At 37.2% G+C, this 23,555-nt stretch overlaps 1 protein-coding gene and 2 pseudogenes across 7 annotated transcripts in view; 2 read left to right on the forward strand and 1 right to left on the reverse strand.

The window, feature by feature from the left end:
- The window catches only part of SPAST (spastin), a 99,433-nt gene extending 84,986 nt beyond the window's left edge, over positions 1-14,447 (forward strand). For 4 of the 6 annotated variants that reach the window (XM_077135001.1, XM_077135002.1, XM_077134999.1 and 1 more), the window contains one exon: positions 11,571-14,447. In XM_077135001.1, the coding sequence (XP_076991116.1) occupies positions 11,571-11,693 (123 nt within the window). In that variant the 3' untranslated portion in view covers positions 11,694-14,447. Of the gene's footprint in view, positions 1-7,879; positions 8,008-9,166; positions 10,435-11,570 lie in introns of those variants that run through there. The other 2 variants (XM_077135000.1, XM_077135004.1) reach the window with 2 other exon arrangements.
- LOC143661423 (TIMELESS-interacting protein-like) overlaps positions 1-23,555 on the reverse strand; it is a 43,206-nt pseudogene that overhangs the window by 14,238 nt on the left and 5,413 nt on the right. The window lies entirely within an intron of this gene.
- LOC143661719 (Krueppel-like factor 3 pseudogene) lies at positions 17,225-22,110 on the forward strand (annotated as a pseudogene).

A 23,555-nucleotide genomic window follows, 5' to 3' on the forward strand; every position in this document is an offset into this window, starting at 1 on the left:
TCATTTATTGTATTATTCAAATTCTGTTTCTTTATTGATCCTCTGTCTAGATGTTCTGTCCATTGATGAGAGTGGGAAATTAAAGCCTCCAAGTATTATGGTAGAAGTGTCTATTTCTCTTTTCAGTGTTTGCCTCATGTATTTTGAAGCATTCTGGCTTGGTGCATAAATATTTATGATTGTTACATCTTCTTGTTGAATTGTTCCCTTAATTAATACATAGTATCCTTCTTTGTCTCTTTTAACTGTTTTACATTTAAAGTCTAATTTGTTGGATATTAGTATAGCTATTCCTGCTCTTTTCTGATTGTTATTTGCATGAAATATCTTTTCCCAACCTTTCACTTTCAGCCTATGTTTATCCTTGGGTCTAAGATGCATTGCCTGTAGACAGCATATAGATGGGTCCTGTTTTTTAATCCATTCTGCCAGTCTGTGTCTGTTGATTGCAGAGCTTAATCCATTAACATTTAGTGTTATTACTGTACGGGCAGTACTTTCTTCTACTGTTTTGCCTTTTCGATTTTATATGTCATATCTAATTTTTCTTCTTTTTACCTTTACTCATAGTCTTCATTTCTACACTCTTCTCCACATCTCTCTCTCCTGTCTTTTCGTATCTGTCTCTAGTGCTTCCTTTAGTATTTCTTGCAGAACCAGTCTCTTGGTCACAAATTCTCTCAGTGATTTTTTGTCTGAAAATGTTTTAATTTCTCCCTCATTTTTGAAGGACAGTTTTGCTGGATATAGAATTCTTGTTTGGATTTTTTTCTCTTTTAGTAATTTAAATATATCATCCCACTGTCTTCTCATCTCCATGGTTCTTCTGAGAAATCTACACACAGCCTTATTGAGCTTCCCTTGTATGTGATGGATTGCTTTTCTCTTGCTGCTTTCAAGAGTCTCTCTTTCTCTTTGACCACTGACATTCTGATTAGTAAATGTCTTGGAATACGTCTGTTTGGATCTATTCTCTTTGGGGTATGCTGCACTTCTTGGATCTGTAATTTTAAGTCTTTCTTAAGAGTTGGGAAATTTTCTGTGATAATTTCTTCCATTAGTTTTTTCCTCCTTTTCCCTTCTCTTCTCCTTCTGGGAAACCCACAACACGAATATTTGTGCACTGTCATTCAATTCCCTGAGTCCCTGCTCATATTTTTCCTTTCTTTTTTCTATGTTTTCTTTTGCTTCTCGGATTTCAGATGTTCCGTCCTCCAGTTCACTAATCCTATCTTCTTCCTCTTGAAATCTGACATTGTAGGTTTCCATTGTTTTTTATATCTCTTCTTCTTTGCCTTTCATTCCCATAAATTCTGTGATTTGATTTTTCAGACTTTTGATTTCTTCTTTTTGTTCATTCCTTGTTTTCTTTATATCCTCTCTCAGTTCATTGATTTGATTTTTGATGAGGTTTTCCATATCTGTTCGAAATTCTGAATTAATTTTTTCAACTCCTGTATCTCAATTGAATTGTTAGGTCCTTTGGGCCATATCTTCAGTTTTCCTACTGTGATTCTTTATTTTTTGCTCACATCTAGACATTTAATTACCTTAATTAGTTTATTCTGGAGATTGTTTTCACTTCTTTTACCTAGGATTTTCTTGCTGGATGACTTTGTTGTCTATCTGTTCTTTGACATTCATTTCAGCTTCTTCTGGAAGCTTAGGTTTTGCTTAACAGATCAGAATTTTTCAGTTCTTGTTTTCTTGCTTCTTTCCCTGCCTATATGGTGCCTTCCCCCCACCCCCCTTAGGAGGGTCTACTTAGGTATTATAGACCCCATCCAAATTTTTTTCCCAGACAAAACTAGCCTCCTCTTAGGAGAAAAGAGTCATCTGCTTTGGTTTTCCCTGAGGGTGAGATCCAGCAGATTGAAAGACTTTCCTATGAAGTCTCTGGACTCTGTGTTTTTCCTATCCTGCCCAGTAAGTGGTGCTTTTCTGCCTGCTTCCCAGCAGCATAACGTGATCTGGTGCCTTTAACTTCAGCAAACTCTCCCTGCTGGGGGCATTTTTGAGACATAGGAGAGGTTGTAGGCTGGCTTTAATTGTTTCACTTTTCCAGATCTTGGGGTCTGAATTACCTGAAGGAGGGATTCCACCTGAGCTGGGCCCCACCCTTCTCCTGGGGAAGGCACAGGCTCCAGACAAGCTCTCAAACAAGTTTAATTTTGCCTATGCCTGGGGCACTTGGAGCCTGAGAAGCCTTGCAGCTGTATCCAAAGGGAGTCAAGCCGTAAAATCACAGCCACAAAAAAGAAAGATAAAAATCCTTTTTAGAGCAGGACCCCCATTCCTTGGGTTTGCCAATCAAGAGCTTAAGTTGGTATGTTGTTTTGTGTACCTTCCGATCCTTTGTGCACCCTCCTTTCCTTCAGGGCCCAGGCCCTTTCACATATTATGTGCTGTCCGATCCAAAAAACCTCCGTTTCTTTATTTCTTTTTTTCTTTTTCCGTCAGCCCTGCCCCATCTGCACCGGTGCAAAAAATCAGCAACCTCTGCTTTTGACTCGAGGTTCAGCTGAGCTGGGGGCCTATTTTTAGTAGTCAGAATTTTTTAATTAATTCCACAGTTGGAGCTTAGTTGCGCTTAGCCCCTGCTGCTAGTAAAGTCCCTTCCTTTCCCTTCTGGGAAGCAGCCTGTTGGGGACAGGCACCGGCCACCGCAGCTTGGGGAACTCACTGTTCTGGGTGGGCTCGCAGCCAGTCCACCTAGTCCAGACTGGGGTACACTGTGTGACCAGTCACTGATGTGTCCCCAGCAGTTGTTCTGTACTGTTCCTGGCTATTTAGTAGCTGCTCTAGAGGATGAACTAAATCCCACACCTCGCTAAGCTGCCATCTTGGCATTCTCCCAATTCTAAGTTTCTCTTCTAATATCTTCTTGATTGCCTTTATGTCATTAACCAACCCACTGAAATTTTTAGTAAAATTGTCTGAACGTCTTTGATTAGTTGTTCCAAAGACTATGTTTCCTCCAGCATTTTAATTTGGTCATTATTCTGGGATATATCTGTCTGCATCTTCCTAAGCTTTGTGATTTTCTGTTGCCTTCACGGCATGGAATTATCTTGATAAAACTATTTTGAAGTTGATTTACTTCAGTAGTCTGAAGTTTTGTATTTGCATAATTGGCCTGCAGCAGGATGCAGGGCTAGGGGTGGGGACCCAGCAGTGTGGTGGCAGGGCTAGGCATGGGGCAAGGGCACTGTCCTGGTGCCTGGGAATGTGGGGTGGAGGGTGCAGGGTAATGGGGGCAGGGGGCAACTTGGGCAGGCCTCAGAGTGCATGGGCAGGGCACTGTGGAAGGCACATTGGGGGTGCTGTACAAGCAGGGTACAGCTGTGCACGTGGAGTGCAGGGGTTGTGGAGGTCAGGAGGCCATGGTGTGCTATCATTACTCTTAAAAATTAATATTTGAAGCATGACTTCTAAGTCCTTTTTATCTGATTCTTAATTTTAGATTTTTTAAATTTTTTGTTCTAGTTTTTTAATATACACATACTGTACAATATGTATTCTCAAAGCGTCTTTTGGGTTTTTTTTTTAATATTTTCAGTACAATTTATCAACAAAATGCCATAAATATATTATTTAAAATAGTATTTCTACACACCACTCCTCTTGCCTTGGACCCAAGTAAGCTTGATATCTCATCTGCTCCAGCCACCTAGATTGAACTTGATATATGTGACATTTTGGGCCTCTCTATTTGTCCTTTAGAAAGGCCATATAAAATAAGGGGTATTGTCATGGCAGAAATCAGCTACAAGAGCTAAAACCACGAGCTAGTAAATAAATCCTAGCAAGAAACAGTCTACAAATTTCCTGTCTAATTGAAAAGAAATACACTTTCAGCTCCAGGTCTGCAATTATTTTTATTTTTCTTATAAATTCTGTGATTTACAGAATTCTGTTATATTCTATTTTATTATACATATATGCGAAATATTTATATGGATTGACCATTCATACCAGTAGAGAAAAGTATATGGTTTAAGATGTGCTCCCCAAAAGAATGTGTGACCCAAATCTCAATCGGTGATAACTTAATAGCCATTAAAATGACACATACTAAAAAAATAAAGTCATCACTTATATTTTTTCCCCATTTTTTGCTTCCTAAGGAAAACGGCTTAATTTATGCTCTATTAAAACCCAAAGCCTGACAACAATGCCTTCACATGCAGGGTAAGACTAAAAGAAGAACAAGTGAGAAAGTGTTTGAGTAAATGTGAAGTGGTGTCTGTGAGATACCCCTTCAGAACATGGACGACATTTATGTCTCCAAGCTTTATCATCCTGTCACTACAAAATGAGGCTACAGTTCATTTTAATGTCTAGATTATTATGAGTAAAATCTCTGTCTGCCTGCATCCAGAAATTAGCACCTGTTTATCTACCCCACCATTTAGTGGTTTTCCCGGGGTAGTGCCTCACATGTGATTAAGAGATTTCTCCTTCCCTGTAGCCTTCTCATCCTGCTGACTGAAAGGATGTTACCTTTGCTGCTACTGATTTTTTTTAACTTTTTTTTATTGTATAATATAACATATGAACAAAGCAAAGGAAGAAAAAAGCAATAGTTTTCAAACTACTCTTCAACAGGTAGTTAAATGACAGATCACAGAGTTGTCTTGGGTCACCACACTATCATCTCAGATTTTTCCTTCTAGCTGCTCCAGAACATTGGAGGCTAGAAGGAATATATATTTTTTCATCACTCTTTTTCTTTTTTGTGTGAAAAATAACATATATACAAAAAGGCAGTTAGTTTTAAAACACAGCACAATGATTAGTTATAGAACAGATCTCAGAGTTTGGCATAGGCCACAGTTCTACAATTCTAGGCTTTTACCTCTAGCTGCTTTAAGACACTGGAGACCAAAAGAAATATCAATATAATGACTCAGCAGTCAGACTCGTTTGTTAAATCCTACCTTCTCTGTGCAACTCCCATCATCAACTTTAATCCTTCTCCCACTCTTCAGGGAATGCCCATTTGGGCTGTGCCCATTCTAACTCTTTCATGTTAAAAGGGCTGTCAATAATAAGGGGTAGGGAGATGAAACTAGCTGATGTTCTAAAAAGGCTGACCCCCTAAGTTCTAGGACCCATCTGGTCCAGGGACCCATCTGGAGGTTGCAGACCTGTGGAGAGCTACCCTAGTGCATGGAACCTTTGTAGAATCTTATACATTGCCCTTGGTGTTCTTTAGGATTGGCTGGAATATTTTGGGGGCCTGGCTGCCATGGTAGGTAGAAATACCTAACTGAAGTTTGTATACAAGCAATCTCCAGAGTAGCCTTTTGAGTCTATTTGAACTCTCTCAGCTACTGATACCTTTTTTTTCTTTTCCCCCTTTTAGTCAGGATAGCATTGTGGAACCCTTGGTGCCAGGACCAGACTCATCCATAGGAGTCATCTCCCACACCGCTAGGGAGAGTTTCACCCTGGATTTCATGTACCACATAGGGGGAAGGCAGTGATTTCACTTGCAGTGTTGGCCTTAGAGAGAGTGAAGCCACATCTGAGCAAAGAGCTCCTCCAGAGGTGACTCTTAGGCACACCTATGTGTAGACCAACCTTTTCTGCTACATACACAAGCTTCATGAGAGCAAGCCTCGAGATCAAGGGCCTGGCCCATCAATCTGGATGTCCCCAATATTTGACACAGCATCAGGGATTTCCCTGGTGGCAGAGTTTAATAGTTCCATATTTTTTCTCCCATCCCACAAGGAACCCTGCCAATACTTTTTGATTATCTGCTCAAGGCATTCTGGGATATATCCAGGCACTACACTAAGCAACACAGAATCAAAGGCCCACATTTTTATTCTGGACTCCCTATGCTTCAACTGTTTAAATGAGCTATCCACACAGGCTGAGCCTGTTTTCTGTACAGTTTTCTGTACTACAGAAAACTTGCACTGCAGACAGGATAAATCCCCCTTCCCCTGGTCTCAAAGTGTAGGTGAGGTTCAAAAATATAAGCAGTGTTTTCCTTACCCTTGTATTCTGAATTACCTTAATCCTGACCTGATCGACTTCATTCTTATCTCATCTCTGCATACCAGGTTATAGATACATAAAATAGCCTCTCAAAATCCAGAAATAATCATTACCACTTAGGTCTTAATCCATTCTGCCAATCCGTACCTTTTAATTGTTAAATTTAGTCCATTAACATTCAAAGTTATTACTGAAAAGGCGTTTCTTGAATCCACAATCTTATCTTAAATATATTATACCACTGCCTTCTCACCTCCACATAGTACCAGTTGAGTAGTCCGAACTCAGTCTTATGTGGTTTTCCTTTTATGTAGTAGATTGTTTTTCTCTTGCCACTTTCAGGATTTTCTGCTTCCTTTCAACATTTGATGCACTGATTAGTATGTGTCCTGAGGAAGGCCTGGATTCAGCCCTTTTGCAGTATTTTGTGCTGACTGACTTAAAAGCCTCGGTTTTGTTTTGTTTTTTGACCGTCAGCCCCACCCCCTCTCTGCTGGGACAAAAACTCCCGCACCTTTAATGCTTATTCCAGGTTTCTCTGTACTAGGGACCTAGTACTGTTTTCAATAGTCAGAATTTATTCATTAATTCCACAAGTGGAGCTTGGTTGAGCTTAGCCCTTGCTGGTAGTAAAGTCTGTTTCCTTTCCCCTCGGGGAACCAGCCTGCTGCACCCATGAAGGAGGGGCTCCAGCCTCCCTGGCTTGGGACACTTACAGTTCTCTGTGGTGTCTCAGCCAGTCCAGCTTATCCAGATTGGTACGCTGTGTATTCCAGTCATTGATGTGGCCTCAGCTGTTGTTCTGTACTGTTTCTGGCTATTTACTAACTGCTCTGGAGGATGAACTAAATTCCATACCTCACTAAGCCGCCATCTTTGCCCAGTCCTGATTGCAATTATTCTTTACTCTCTCTTAAGCAACAAGGCCATAACATTTCCTGTGAGGATCTACTGGGAAGGCCTTTTGTACCTATAAATGGAATGCTTTGATACACTTTTATTAATATAATAATATTTCCAAAGCAAGTGGTGGCCACTTAGAAAATAGTGGAAATACTTTGGAATTTGTCCATTATTATTTCATAGGAAAAGAGACCTGTTTTCCATTGATGGTGGCTGTTAGCCTTTGTGTAAAATATGTTCTGTCCATCCCAAGAATATACCCTCAAACTTGAAAAAAAGTTTTTTTCATGGAACAAACTCACCCTAAATATGATTCCTATTTTATTTGAAGAGACAAAAAATTTTCAATTTTAAGAACTTTTATGGACTCATAACTTTAAAATAAGGAAATTTGCATAACAAATCACTCCAAAATTTAGCCGCTTAAAACAGCACAAATTTATTATCTAACAGTTTCTTTGTGTCAGGAATCTAGGTACAGCTTAACTAGGTCCTCCATACCAGAGCTCCTCACAAGACTGTAATGAACATGTTACCTCTGGTCACTTCAAAGCCCAGCTGGGGAAAGATTTGTTACCAAGCCCATGCATGTAGGTACTGCCCAGATTCATTTCTTTGAAGACTGTGGGACTGAGGACTTCACTTTTCACAAGCAAACACCTGGTGGTTTCCCTTAGTTCTTTGTAACATGGGCCTCTCCAACATGGTAATTTGCTTCGTCAAAGTAAGTAAGCCAAGAAAGCAAGATAGGACAGAAGGCATAGACTTAATTACTTAATCCTGGAAGTAACTTGTCATTTCTGCTGCATTCTGTTTGTTAAAAGCAAGTCACTAAGCTCAAGGTAGAGGATTCATAAGGGTATATATACCAAAAGGCAGGGATCATTAAGAAATATGTCAGAAGCTCTCTCTACCAGATCAATAACTCAATTATAACTTTTTTTTCTGCTTAAATTGAGCTCAGCCCTTTCAGCCCTGCTTCAGAACGTTGAAAACTCTTTTTTTCTGGAAGCAAGTTCATTTCAAGCACATCTTGAATTTGCCTGTCCTAAGAAATGGAATCAGCAAATTCTTCAGGAACCCCTGGTTCAGGTTAATGGAGAATAATATTAAAGACTATTGATATAGAAATGCAAATTACTTTGTTCTTTATTAGTACCATTGTTAAGTTAGCCTACTTCATCAGTGCTTAGAGCCTGAATTTTACACATATTTTAAAGATATCATGAATTCATTGTGATATAGTACATTTATTTTGCTATTACTATGTGGCATACTGTGCCAGTTTAAAAGGATTATGTGCCCTAGCAAAGCCATGTTTTAATCCTGAGCCATGTCATGGAGGCAGCTGTTTCTTTTAATCCCTATTCAGTACTGTAGGTTGGAAGCTTGATTAGATAATCTCCACAAGAATGTCGTGTACCCAGTTGTGGATATTAACCTTTGATTAGACTGAGATGTAACCCCACCATTCCAGGTGGGTCTTGATTAGTTTGCCAGAATCCTTTAAAAGAAGAAACATTTTGGAAAAAAAAAAAAAAAACGAGAGAGCAGCATAGCCACAAGAACCGTGAGAGCCCAAGCAGCCAGAGACCTTTGGAGATGAAGCAGGAAAATGCCCCTGGGGAAACTTCATGAAACAAGAAGCCTGGAGAGAAAGCCAGCAGACGTCACCATGTTTACCATGTGTCTTTCTGTTGAGAGAGATACCCTGAATGTCATCGGCCTTCTTGAACCAAGATATCCTTCCCTGGATGCCTTAGATTGGACATTTCTATAGCCTTGCTTTAATTTGGACATTTTCAGAGGCTTAGAACTGAAAACTTGCAACTTAATAAATTCCCCTTTTTAAAAGCTGTTCTGTTTCTGGTATGTTGCATTCTGGCAACTAGAAAACTAGAACACATACCTACTTGAATTTTAAAATCTCTCCCCTAACAATATAATTGTATCCACCATTTTTAAATTATATTGTCCAGGAAACAAAAGTGACATCACCAAGATGGAGCCATAAGACATCCTCAGGAATGTTTCCCTTAGAGTCCCACATACATTCAGGCATGGGGACACAATGGCACATAAATGGACAATGGGGCCTTAATGGTTGGGGGAAGTGTATGCATTCAAAACAATCCCTAAAAACCAGAATGAGCCATAGCATAACACTCTCAGCACAGACCCTAATTGCTCATGCATCTAAATAAAAAAACATTTGGGTCTCTTTTAACATCGACCCCTTCTGACTCCATAGGTGAGGATCTTCTAATGCAGAAGTTTCCAGAGGCAGCAAACTGCAAGGAAAAGAGAATTGGAGCTGCAGTATGGCAGTGCCAACTCAGGGCTGAAAGCTGGAGTAAAAGAGTGGCCAAGAGTGCAGGAAAGAAGTTGAGTGAATCATAGCCGCCAGGGAGGAAAATTGGTGTGAAAAGTAAGAGAACTACACAGGACTCCCAGAGGAAGGACAGACAAAAGAAAATCCTCTCCAAGAGGGGAAACAATTACATGTACTAGTATAATATTGAAAGTGGCTGAACACGCCCGGGGTAAGAACCAGTGCATAAGGACCTGGGAAAAACTAAGTGTTAACCATGGACTCTGCTAAAAGTTCAGTATAAACTGGCCGAAGTGTGGAAGAAGATCCTTAATACATACCCAATTTACCCTAAAACCTTAGTCAAGAGGAAGAAGCTGATTTACAGATTATTTATTTGATTTTGATGTTTTTAGCACATCAAAATAATCAAATGCCCTGACAGCAACAAAAGATGTCATCCAAAGAAACAGAAAGAGATGGTTCATTCAAAGGAACATATTAAAACAATGGAGTCAAACTTCCTTAATCAATTCAATGAGCTAAAGGAAAATATGAATATAGAACTAAAGAATATTAAGAAGGCATATGTGAACAAAAAGAAGATTTTAAAGTTTTTTTTTATTAATTGCTTTACTTCTACATTTATTTTTTTATTTTATTTATTAGACACGCCAACATACAAACACAAACATTCTTACCATATGATCATTCCATTCTACATATATAATCAGTCACAATATCATCACATAGTTGTATATTCATCATCGTGATCATTTCTTAGAACAAGATTTAAAGTTTTAAAAGGGAAATAATGGAACTTATAGGGATGAAAAACACAATAGTGGAGATTAGAAATACACTAGAGGCATTCAACAACAGATATGAACAGGTGGAAGACAAGAAGACTGGACAAATCGAATCCTACAGTCTGAAGAGCAGATAGAGACAAGAATGAAAAAAAGTGAGTAGAGCCTACCTAAGTACTTAGGGTACAACAAAAAATATCAAGATACACATTATAAGAGTCCAAAAAGAAGAGAAGGAAAATGGTCAGTAAAAATATTTGAGAAAGTAATGGCTGAAAATTTCCCAAGTCGTACCAAAGCCAGGAATGTATATGTCCTTGAAATGCAGCAATTCCAAGCAGAATAAACCCTAATAGACCTACTCTACATCCTCTCTGCTACTAGTTATTTTCCTTTTTTTTTTTTTAATAGTATACATTCTAGTGAGTGAGAAATGGCATTTCATTGTAGTTTTGATTTGCATTTCACTGATGGCTAATGATGTTGCATATCTTTTCAGGTGCTTATTGGGTATATGTATACTTTTTTGGAGAAATGCCTATTCAACTTTTTTGCCCATTTGAAAAAATTTTAAATTGGTTGTTTGTCTTTTTGTTGTTGAATTGTACTATTTCTCTATAAATTCTGAATAGTAAACCCTTATTGGATATCTGATTTTCACACCAATTTTACAATTAACCAATATCTAGGTAACACACCAGCTAACACTTAAACAGGCCTACTTAATTTCATTAAACAGCTTCACACCCTGTACAGTATGGTACCCAAAATCAGAAATACTATGACAGTTTTTATACAGATCATTTTGTGCCAGACTCCATTTTGTGCTTTAAAAATCCTTAGGTAAATATATGGATATTTGTTAACTCAATATTGTATTTTAATCTACATTCACAAAAACCAATTTAAAATGTCAAGAAATAAAACTAAATTAATATAAAAATGTATTATAAGTAATAGTATTATTAGAAAATTTCAGATACAAACATACTGCATGTTGCAGTTAAAGCAAGATAGTTCCTGAAAAGTCCCATGTGTTTCTTGTGAATACCCCCTTTCCTTTCTGACAGACCTAGCATGAATTTAACTAGTGTCTGCTTTTACAGTAATTGAGTCTTAAAAATGCAAAATTCCATGAAACTATCCATAGAAAAAATACTGGAAGAAAATAAACCAAATAGTGGTTATTATTTATTTGAATGATGACAATGTGAGTGATTCTTTTTTCTACTTGTCGTTTATTATGTCAGATTTTCTTTGAGTGTTTGTTATTTTTATAGCAGGAAAAAATTGTGCTTTAAAATGTAATTCCTAAGAGTCTTAAGTACAAATAATAAAAGTATGTTAGTGTAGCTCTTTTGTAAAGTTTCATATATAATTAACGCCTAATTATAAAATAATATATAGAATATATTTAAATGGCATAATTTATAAAAATACATCTATGTAAGTTTATAAATTTAATAAATAGTATTATTACTTTAGTTAATTTCTTTGTAATGTGTTCATAATATTATCATTTTTTTTTAATCTAGATGAGAAATATTCAAATATCTGACTTCACTGAATCCTTGAAAAAGATAAAACGCAGTGTGAGCCCTCAAACATTAGAAGCATACATACGTTGGAACAAGGATTTTGGAGATACCACTGTTTAAGGAAATAACTATGTAAAACGACAGAATATTTTACTTACCAAGAGAGAAACACTCGATCTTCAGTGAACAATTATTATCTCAGCCTAAGTTTACAGGACTTTTCAGAGTCTCACATTTGTTTGTGCAATAAACTTGAAGGTGAACCAGAAAACAAATTAAAATAAAGTATACAATGCAAATGGAATATTTTGTTGTTTAAGGCCTGCTTTTCTTGATAGTTATCCCAATGGGCACTCTAAGTTACAGCACAACAAAAAATGAGATGGTCTTCTCTACCAGTATAATCATAATGTAAATAATTTGTATGTTGTGTCACAGATAAGTGTTCCAGGGACAGTGAATGGTAGAAAATACAAGAGCCTTTAGTCATCTGTCTTCTTAAATAGTCCTTTATCCTATTCTACTTTCCTACTGTTGTCTTCAGTAAGGGTGATTAGAATGCCAAACAGTGTAAGTATCCCTTTTTTTTCCCTTTTCTTTTTAAAATTCAGAGTGCCAAATGAAGCTTTTTCCTACATTATGGGGATAGAAAAAAGTTTTTTGAGAATTTGTTTCTTTTTCATAAATCTACAAATATAAAACAGTTTTGTTCTTTAAAATTTTCTGTCTGTTACCTGCTTACCAAACAATTTAGAAAGCACTATGATAGCAAAAAAGAAAATCTGATAAAATAGAGGAGGCTTAATTGAAGGTTTGAGATTTTCTGTCAAACAATATGTAAACCAATCCTCATGTGACCTGCAGTATTTTTCCTTCTGATATATTTGTCAAAATCTATCATGGACTGTTAACTTATTCTTGATAAGATATATTTTCTCCTAAAATTACTCCTGTTTTAAACAGCCTATTTTAACTGTTATAAAAGTGGTTCCAGTGCAAGAAGGGAGATATTGGGGGCTAAAATGTCTAATTTATAACTTATTACTTTCTTACTGTTTACAGGAATAATTATAAGCCAGTGAACTACCATCTTTTTATTCTTGATAATTATTAATCTCTTTAATGAAACTTTAAAAAGTTACTGAATTTTTTAAATTGCATACAATTGTGCTCATTTTACTAACTAAAAAATTCCAGTCTGTTAATCTATCTTTTGATCCCCAAAACTGTACTATAATTCTGGTTCTTGTTTGTATAAGTATGCCTTCATTTTTATTATAAAAATGTCATTGTAGGAGGTAGAGACTCATATCATGGCCTTTTAAATATTGTATGTAATAAAGGCAAATGGATATTTGCCCTTAGTTTACTGGTTAAAAGTTTGTTTACAGAATTTTTCTTTGGTGCTTAAGTGATGTTATAAAAGAGTGCATGGATGGAAAGGAAATTTTGTAGAAGTAACAAAGATTTTTCATTTAGAAGAAATATCTTTGGTTTTGCAAGAATACATTAAAATCAGGAACTTGCCCTAATAGGTAAGAATTTTATAATGATGACATACATTCTAATAAACTGTACTTTTGTTCTTACTAAGTGTAGAAGATGTATGAATTCTTAGGATCATATGCTGTTTATAGCCATAGCTTAAATCATGTCTCTTCTAAGTGACTTTAGAACACCCTAGATAATAAAAATGAGTTGAGAAATTTAATAAAAAATTGAGCAGCACTATACATATTTTAGATCATGGGTAGTATCTTTTTTAAAGTCTCAAACATTAAAACATCAATTATAAAATATTGATAACTAAATATGGTAATTATACATGGTGACAATTATTGGGAAAATCCAAAATTAAAACATTTTTCAGTAATGCTCAAAAATTTTATTTTGTCTTTTCATTTACAAAGGGAGCAACACTGGATACTTGGATAACTGGCCAATCATACAAAAGGACTGTGTGTTTCCTGCTTTTTTTAAATACACATATAATCCATAAAATTAACATAATTCTTTCTGCAATAATTTAATGTAGCTTACTACTTTTATTTGGAAAAATTTCAAATGACAAAGATTTCAAATATTAAAAGATATTGAAAGTCAACTTAATGTCATAAATATTGGATCAGAAAATTAGATTGCTGGAAAACCTTTCCATGTATACTTTCTGATCAAGTCTGAATTGATTGCAACTAAGTTTGATTCAAGCTGTGTTTTTTCAGAGGCCATGAAAATAGAAGAATGATATAATAGGAGATCGTGAGGGGTTGCTTTGGTCTTTTTCATAAAGATGGAACTTGCTGAGATTTTCTGAATTAATATTAGACGGTGACTGTATCCTTTGGATTATCCATTGAGTTCTGTGTCATGATATTTCTGAAAAGGTAATGTTTAAACATTAAGCATTAATGTTCCCGTCATTTTAATATGGCAGAGTTTTGTAAACGAAATTAAAACTTAATGTACTGTTCTTTGGACCAAGGGAAGGAATTAATATTATCCAGATATCTTAAGGGTGAAAGCTTATTTTAAGACAGTCTGCCCATTGAGATTATTAGATTTCTTATTTTCAAGTATGCTTTGTGTTTTGGAAGAATTGGAAGAAAAGCAGACTCTAGAATTCTAATTTAAATTAATACACCGCACTCTGTTTATAGTGTACAATTATTTATATTTTGTACAAAAACTAATCCTTTTGGTAGAATGAACCATTTACAGTTTGTTTTTGAACTCTTAAAAGATTTTCCTTTAAATGCTTGTTTCAATTTTAATCTGGTCTTTTGTACTTTTTGTGCAAAGAAATGAATTAAAGCATTCAACTGTATAAAGTGTTTTTTCCCTAATGGATTGGAAATAAATGGTATACTTTTTTGCCTTAATTGTTTTATTAAAAACTGTTGAGATTTTAAGGGTTGCAGTTTTGATAATGACAGAATAACTTGTAATGTACTAACTCTCTTGCCAATGACAATTATAAACTCTAAACAAAATATAAAAAAATAAAGTGATTAGAGGGCACTGGAGAGCAATTCAAAAGCAGAGAAAAACTGGATGAAATCCAATCATTGAAAGAAATGAAATAGCCAGAAATCCACATTTACCAGTTTTTACTGAGGACGATTTCCAAATTGTATAGTGCACTTAGGAACAGAATTCAAGCAGAATGTGGCAGTCTTACTGAGCTGAGAAAACATCTGAGGCTTCCAGAACAGCTAGAAATTAGAAGAGAACTCTTGAGAGAGGGTCAGAAAGATAAGCTCCAAAATCTGCTCTGAGTTTCCTAGGCTGCTTAAAGCAGATACCATCAAATAGGTTGGCCTAAATAATGGGAATTTAGTAGCTTACAGCTCGAAGCCAAGAAAATGTCCAAATCAAATCAATACTTAATTCTTGAAGATTTGCTACACGTAATTCTTGGCTCCTCTGACACATGGTAAGACACAGGGTGGTGTCTGATTTTCTCTCCCTTTTCTTCTGAGTGTTGTTGATTTCAGATTATTGCTTCTGTGGCTTCCTCTCTCTCTATTCATTCCACTTATAAAGGACTCCAGTAGAGGATTAAGACCCATCCTGAATAAGGTAGGTCACACCTTTACTGAAGTATTCTCATCCCAAGTTCCTACTTACAAGGGGTTAGCATCCACAAGAATTGATTAGATTTAAAAACGTGTTTCTGGGCTATATACAGCTTCAGACCACCACATCTGCTGAAAAATTCCTGCCAAATACTTGCTGGAAATCAAAACTGTACGTGGGTAGTTTGATATTCAAAGGAACCCAACAGAAGCAATAGCTGAAATCTAAGGAACTGGGCAGAGATACAACTGCTGTGGGAAAATAGTTTGAATTCAAGTTCCACTAAGTTAAAAGGACTTCAAAAACATTTGGGTTTTCCACTGAAATCCCCAAAGGACCATGCCTTAAGAGGAAGGACAACATCCTAAGACTAAGGGGCTGTGGTTTAGGACTAAGAGCAAAATGGAAATACACTTCATGTAAAAGTTTAAAATGAAACCTTCACAGGACCAAAGTTATTTGTTAATTTAACAGCTAGCCAGAAGCACAACATTCTTTAGAAGAAAATAATCCAGATTCTACATTACAAAATCTAGTACACAATTAAAAAAACTAAGCATACAAAAAAATTGTGGTGTATATATATAGAAAATATATAGAAGCAAATGCAAAGATGACTCATGTTGGAATTAGCAAAAAAGGATTTTTTAAAGTTATAAAAATGTTAAATTACAGGAAAAGAGACAGATGAACAGATGAAGATATTCAACAGAGAAAAAGAAACTAAATACCAAATGGAAAATCTGGTAATGAAAAACTTTGAAAAGAAAATACAGTATCTAAATTTTTTTAAAATTCACTGGCTGATGTATTAGTCTGTTAATGCTGCTGGGAATGCAATATACCACAAATGGGTTGGCTTTTAATAAGGGAGTTTATTAAGCTACAAGTTTACAGTTCTTAGGCTATAAATATGTCCAAACTAAGGCATCCAGAGAAAGCTACCTTAACTCAAGAATGGTTGATCTGGGAAGTCACATGGCTGGCATCTGCTGGTCCTTTGGCTTTTGGTTTCAAAACAGCTTCCCCAGGGGCATTTTCTTTCTGCATCTCCAAACATCTGTATGAGCTCTGAAGCTTTTTCGAAAATGTTTCCCTCTTAAAAGACTCTAGTAAGCGACCCACCTTGAATGGGTGGAGACACATCTCCATGGAAACCACCTAATCAAAAGTTCCCATCCACAACTGGGTGTGTCACATCCCCATGCAAACAATTTTAAAAAGATCCCACCCAGCTATATTGAATGAGGATTAAAGTACATGGCTTTTCTGGGGTACATAACAGTTTCAAACAAATGGTCTTAACACTAAAGTGGACACAGAAAAGACTTTAGTAGAAGAGAGGTGACAACAATTATCACCTTAAGCACAGAGAGAAGAAAAACAGCAATGGCTTCAGCTGGGTGGGACAATATTGACTTAATGCACCAATAAACAGGTCCAGAAGGAGGAAAGAGAATGGGGCAAGATATGTGAAACAATAATACCTAAAATTTTCCCAAAAGTGTTGAAAGACATCAATTTTCAGACTCAAGAAACTTAGTATACCCCAAACAAGATAAATACAACAAATTAAATTGCCAACAATGAAAAATAAAGCAAATGTCTTAAAAATTGCCATGGAAGATGATGCACAGGTAATTCAGAGGTAGGATTCTAAGCTGCCATGTGGGAGACGAGGTTCGATTCCAGAGGCCATAGATGCCAAAAAAAAAAAAAAAAAAAAATTTTTTTTTAACAGGATAGTCACACAGAAAAGAATGAAATGTGACCCCCACCACACGGCATACAAAAAAAAAGCAGCCATGGGAAAAATGACATGCACTCAAATCTCAAATACCCAAGAAAATTGACAGCTAACCTGTCATCAGAAGCTGGAATCCAAAAGATGATAGAATAACCTATTTTAAATGTTAAAATTAAGCAATAACAAAAATTAGCTTAAAACTCTATATCCATTGAAAATATCCTATGGAAATTGAAGTAAAATAAAGGCCTTTTCAGATCAAGAGGAATGAAGAGTATTTGTGGCTGGCTTTAAAGGAAATTTAAGAAATTACTTAGGCTAAAGGAAAATGGTCCTTATTGGGAACCTGTATCTCCAAGAAGGAATTAAGTACTTTGAAAGTGATAAATCTGTTCGTAACTACAAAGGACAATTTTGTATAAATTTATTTACATATCTATTGACTGTTTTAAAGCAAAAAATTTATGGTATTGTGTTATTTGAAATATATGGAAAAGTAAAATACAGAACAAAAATAGGACAAAAGGTTGAAAGGGGAAGTAAATGGAATTATATTGAAATAATAGTATATTGTATACAAAGTGCTGTACTATTAATGTAAAGTCGATTGATAAATTTAAGGGTGCATATTGTAATCTCTAGTGTTGTCACTAAATACTAAAGAGATACACCAAAAAGTCATTGGAAATTAAATGGATGACTAAATATTATGTGATTGATTCAAACAAAATCATAGAAAGAAGAAAAGAAAGGAAAATGAGACATATATAAAACAAATGGAAGGCAGAGCTAAAATGCCAATAATTCAGTTGAAATTAATTTAAAAATTGCTCTGTTACCTTACTCCTTTCTGAACAATTCAGTTTAAGCCCATTAAGTAGTTACGCTAAGGTTCCCAAACTGTCCCCCCGGGGAAGATGATTCACTATAAGCATTCATGAGACTCAGCAAATAGGTGTATATGGCTATGATTTATTACAGTGAAAGGACACAAAACAAAATCATCAAAAGAAAAAGATGTTTGGGACAAAGTCTGGAGGAAACCAAGCACCAGCTTCCAAGGGTCCTCTCTCAGTGGAAACAAACAGGATATACTTAATTCCTGCAGTGAGTTGTGAAGTGTTGGGAAGCACAATGCCTAAGGATTTTCAAAAAGCATTCCTCCATGGCCCCTCCTCCCATTCCCTGGCAACCTCTAGTTTACTTTCTGTCTGCAAATTTGCTATTTCTAGTGATTTCTTTAAGTGATATTATATAATAATTGTCTTTAGATGCCTTACTTATTTCACTGAGCATGATGTTTTCAGGTTTCTCCCATGTTGTAGCATGTCTCATAACTTCATTCTTTTATATGATCAAATAAAATTCTGTCACATGTATCACATTTTGTTTATACATTCATTTATCAATGGACATTGGTTGTTTCTACCTTTTGACTATTGTGAATAATACTGCTATAAGCATTGGTGTACAGGTGCACAGAATCTTTTCGAAACTTGTTTTCATTTTCTTTGGATATATACTTAGAAATGGAATTGGTAAATTCTATGATGATTCTATATTTAACTTTCATTTTGCTTTCCTGTACTTACACCATTTTACATTCCCACCAACAATGCACTAGAGTTCCAATATCTCTGCATCCTCTCCACTACTTGCTATTTTCCATATTTTAATAATAGCCATCTTTGTGGATGTGAAGTGGTCTCTCAAGGTTTTGATTTGTATTTCCCTAATTATGTGCTTATTGGTCATTGTATTAGTTAGGTTTCTCTAGAGAAACAGAATCAACAGGGAACACTTGCAAATACAAAATTTATAAAAGTGTCTCACATGACCACAGGAACGCAGAGTCCAAATCCACAGGGCAGGCTGTGAAGCCGACGACTCCGATGGAGGGTCTGGATGAACTCTGCAGGAGAGGCTCACCAGCCGAAGCAGGAATGGGGCCTGTCTCCTCTGAGTCCTCCTTAAAAGGCTTCCTGTGATTAGATTTAGCATCACTAATTGTAGAAGACACTCCCCTTTGGCTGATGACAAATGGAATCAGCTGTGGATGCAGCTGACGTGATCATGACCTAATCCTATGAAATACATGTCCCTAACCAAGACAGTCATTTATATATCTTCTTGGATAAATTTCTATTCAAGTCCTTTGCCCATTTTTTAACTTATTTTTTTTAATTTTTTATTAATTAAAAAAAATTACAAGAAACAAACATTCCCAACACATACACTCAGCAATTCACAATATCATCACATAGTTGCATATTCATCATCATGATCATTTCCCAGAACATTAGCATCAATTCAGAAAAAGAAATAAAAAGACAACAGAAAAATATAACGAACAGAAAAAAAAAAATTTTACAGGCCATACCCCTTACTGATCCCTTTCATTGATCACTAGCATTTCAAACTAAATCTATTTTAACATTTGTTCCCCCTATTTATTTTTATTCCATATTTAACTTATTTTTTATTTATTTATTTTATTTTATTTTATTTATTTATTTATTTTTTGCATGGGCAGGCACGGGGAATCAAACCCGGGTCTCCGGCATAGCAGGTGAGAATTCTGCCACTGAGCCACCATGGTCCACCCTTTGCCCATTTTTAAATTGGATTGTTTGTCTTTTTTTGTGGTTGCATTGTAAAATTTCTTTATATATTTTGGATATTAAGCCATTATCTGAGAAAACAATTTAAGCCATTTTCTCCCGTTATGTAGGTTCTGGTAGCACTTACTTGATAGTTTCCTTTGATGTACAAAAATTTTAAATTATGATTAGTCAAAGTTATCTATCATTTCTTTTGTTTCTTGTGCTATTGGTGTCATATCTAGAAATCCCCACTGAATCTCAAGTCATGAAGATTTAACCCTATGTTATTTTCTTGTACATTTATCATTTTAGCTCTTATATTAGGTCCTTGATCCATTTTGAGTTGATTTTTGCATATGATATGAGGTAATGTTCAGAATTCCTAACATCATGTGTTGAAGAAACTATTCTCTTCCCATTGCATGTACTTAGCACCCATATAAAAAATCAACTGGCCATATATGTGTGGATTATTTTTGCATTCTCAATTCAATTACATTGGTGCAATGCTGTTTTGATTACTGTAGCTTTGTAATAACTTTTGAAATCAGGAAGTTTGACTCCTCCAACTCTTCTATTTCAAGATGGTTTTGATAATTTAGGGCCCCTTGAAATTCCATATAAATTTTGGGATTGGTTTTTCCATTTGTATGAAAGAGGCGCTTGAAATTTTGATAAAGATTGCCTTGAATCTGTAGATCACGTTGGATAACAATATCTTAATATTGTCTTCCAATCAATGAACATGGTATTTTAGCTATTTAAATTTTCTTTAATTTCTTTCAGTAGTGCTCTGTAGTTTCAGTGTAGACGTCTTTTGTATCCTTGGTTAAAATCATTCTTAGATATTTTATTCTTTTAGATTTTGTTGTAAATGGAATTGTTTTCTTGCTTCCCTCTTTGGATTATTCATTGTAGTGTATAGGAGTGCAATTGATTTGGGGGTGTTGACCTTTTACATGCTGTCACTTTGCCGAGCTCATTTATTAGGTCTAACATTTTCTGGTGATTGCTTTGGATTTTTGATACATAAGACCATGTCACCTGGAAATACAGATATTTCCAATTTGGGAACCTTTTATTTCTTTTTGTTCCCTAATTTCTCTGGCTAGAACTTCGTGTGTAATACTGAATAGCACAGAGTGAGCTGCGCTGGCGCCACGTGACAGCCCGGAGTTGGTGCCGAGAGCCAGAAGGGAGCTTGAGCGCCCAGCCTACCGCGAGCCGACCAGAACCGCGCCGGCCGCAGGCGCAGGTCCGGTCCAAGGCGGGAGCACTGACGTTAATGCATTCGCCTTCAAGAGCCGGGAGCCGGGCTTCTATTTCTTGTCTGCTGCGCTCGGCACCGGGGTTCTCAAAGCCAAATGCCAGAGCACCCCAGAAGGTTTAACTAAGAGAATGCTCATGTGTGGCCCAGTCCTTAAGCAAGAGGACACGGACCCTGCATCCGTGTCACACTAATTACAGGGAGTCGATGAAGGCCAGCAAGTACAAGGAGGCCCAACGTTTACTCCACGCCATTTCTGGACATGTTCTTTCTGACGCCCAAAGGCCTCTCTCGCATGCCTACGGACGGACACAGCCGGCGGAACCCCGCGAGCAGGGGTAGATTACCACACTAGGCTGGGAGCGCCCCTTCCTCGTGAAATTCCCAGCGTCGCGGGGCTGAGCACGCCCTGGTCTACTCCACCGAGGAAGCGCTCGCCGCCTCCGCTGTCCCTGCCACCCCCCCCCGCGCGGAATACACAGCCCAGGGAGACTGCAGGTTCTGCGCCAGGCACCTCCAGCAGCTACGCGTGGTCTCCTGGTGGGAGGAGATGGAGAATTCAAGTAGTAGCATGCACGTACGGGTAATGGCATCATATGAGAAGCCTATATCACACCGGGGGAAACAAACAAAACAGAACCCGGAATTGAACCACAGAGGACAGATCGTTATCCTGAAGAAACGTCAACGCCTTTAATGAACTCAGTGTGCCACCCCCACACCCCCACCCCCCGGAAGCGTTGTTGCAAGAGAAGTGCCCTTCAGTCATTGTACAGCCCCGGAAGAGACCTTTACTTGTGGAATCTCCAGACGCCCGAAGGACGTGAAGGATACACAGATGCGATTATGATGGAAGCAACAATGTCTGCTGTAAAAGTCTTCACTTGAAAGCACACAGAAGAACACATAAGAAGAAAAAACCTACAAATGTAGATGGAAGGATGCACACGGAAGTTTGCTCAGTCTGATGAACTAACAAGACATTTCCGAAAACGTACTGGAATCAAACCTTTCCAGTGCCCACACTGTGACCACAGCTTCTCCCAATCTGGCCATCTTGCCCTCCGTGGGAAATGCCATATGCTAGTTTGAGTGCCACCGTCTCCCACCTCAGCACGACTCCACTCTCTCAGCTCTCTCTGTCCTCCCTCCCATTATCTAACTCATTTTTTTACATGTACATTTTAATTTTGATTCAGCTGGTCTAAGTCTCTGAATTTATATCATTCAAAACTTCCATATGGGTGATGAATACACAGCTATGTGATGACATTGTGAGCCATTGATCGTACACCATGTATGAACTGTATGTGTGTGAAGATTTGTCAATAAAAATATTTTTTAATAAACAACTTCCATATGGTCAGTAGTACATTTTCTCTAATCTTTCCTTCTCCTTACCATGGGTTAGACCTAAAGAATGTGAACACTTTATTTTCTTCCAAGAATGCTAAGCAAACCCTTCTAATAAATGCATGTAATGTGCTGAGAAAAAGGAAACTTGTAAACTAACATAAGTAATTGTCAATTTCTCCAGGTATTCCTCAAAAGAAATAAAAGGCAATGTATTAGAAATACAGCAGTATCCAGTCTGTATCCTCGCCAATACCTATGTGCCCTGTGATCACATTTTGTGCTTGACAGTGAAAAGACTGGTGCACCTTTTCCAACATGGGCATCAAGCTAGTTAGTACAGTCAAATATACATTGTCTTTCACAAGTCTTGCTTGTCAGCCTGGATTTATCACTTCATCTGGATAAAATTCTTTACTCTCCTCGGTGCTCGCAGCCCATTGGAGATCTTCACCACCAATGGTAAATGAGCCAAAGCTGCTGATTTAGTTGGGTGATGTCTATCAGTTAAAGGAATGGATGCTGTGACCATACCAGATGGAGTGGGAGCAAAAGGACAGTGCAGGGCAGTGAGACGGTGGCTCAGTGGCAGAATTTTTGCCTGCCATGCCCCAGACCTGGGCTTAATTCCCAGTGCCTGCCTATGCAAAAAAAAAAAAAGACATCACACAGGGAGGAGCAGAGGAAGCAAAGGAGGCAACCAGAAATACCTCCTTAGCAGTACAGTGCGCTCCCAGAGTTTCAATCTTTATGCTTATTCACTACATGGAACCATACCATAAAGTCAAATGCTAATGGGCTCATCCATGCAACCATCTCCATTCCTGCAGTGTCCTAATATGGATAATCAAGCATTGATAGTAGGGACTACACAAAAATATTTACTCATTAATGATAAATTTTAGGTAAGAGCATGGGTGTATTACGGTTCTCTAGAGAAACAGAATCAACAGGGAACACTCGCAAATATAAAATTTATAAAAGTGTCTCACGTAACTGCGGGAATGCAGAGTCCAAAATCTGCAGGGCAGGCTGTGAAGCCGACGATTTCGATGGAGGGTCTGGACGAACTCCACAGGAGAGACTCACTAGCCGAAGCAGGAAGGGAGCCTGTGTTTCTTCTGAATCCTCCTTAAAAAGCTTCCAGTGATCATATTAAGCATCACTCATTGCAGAAGACACTCCGCTTTAGCTGATTACAAATGGAATCAGCTGTGGATGTAGCTGACATGATCATGATTTAAGTCTATGAAATGTCCTCATTGCAACAGACAGGCCAGCACTTGCCCAACCAGACAAACAGGTCCCACCACTTGGCCAAGTCGACACATGAGCCTGACCATGACAATGGGTAACCTTTATTTTACCCACCCTGCTTGTAGCTTTTGTGCAAATGGAAATGTTAAGTGATAATTGTATTCCCCTATAAAAATGAT

Source organism: Tamandua tetradactyla, chromosome 17, assembly GCF_023851605.1.
Source record: "Tamandua tetradactyla isolate mTamTet1 chromosome 17, mTamTet1.pri, whole genome shotgun sequence".
NCBI classification, from domain to species: domain Eukaryota; kingdom Metazoa; phylum Chordata; class Mammalia; order Pilosa; family Myrmecophagidae; genus Tamandua; species Tamandua tetradactyla.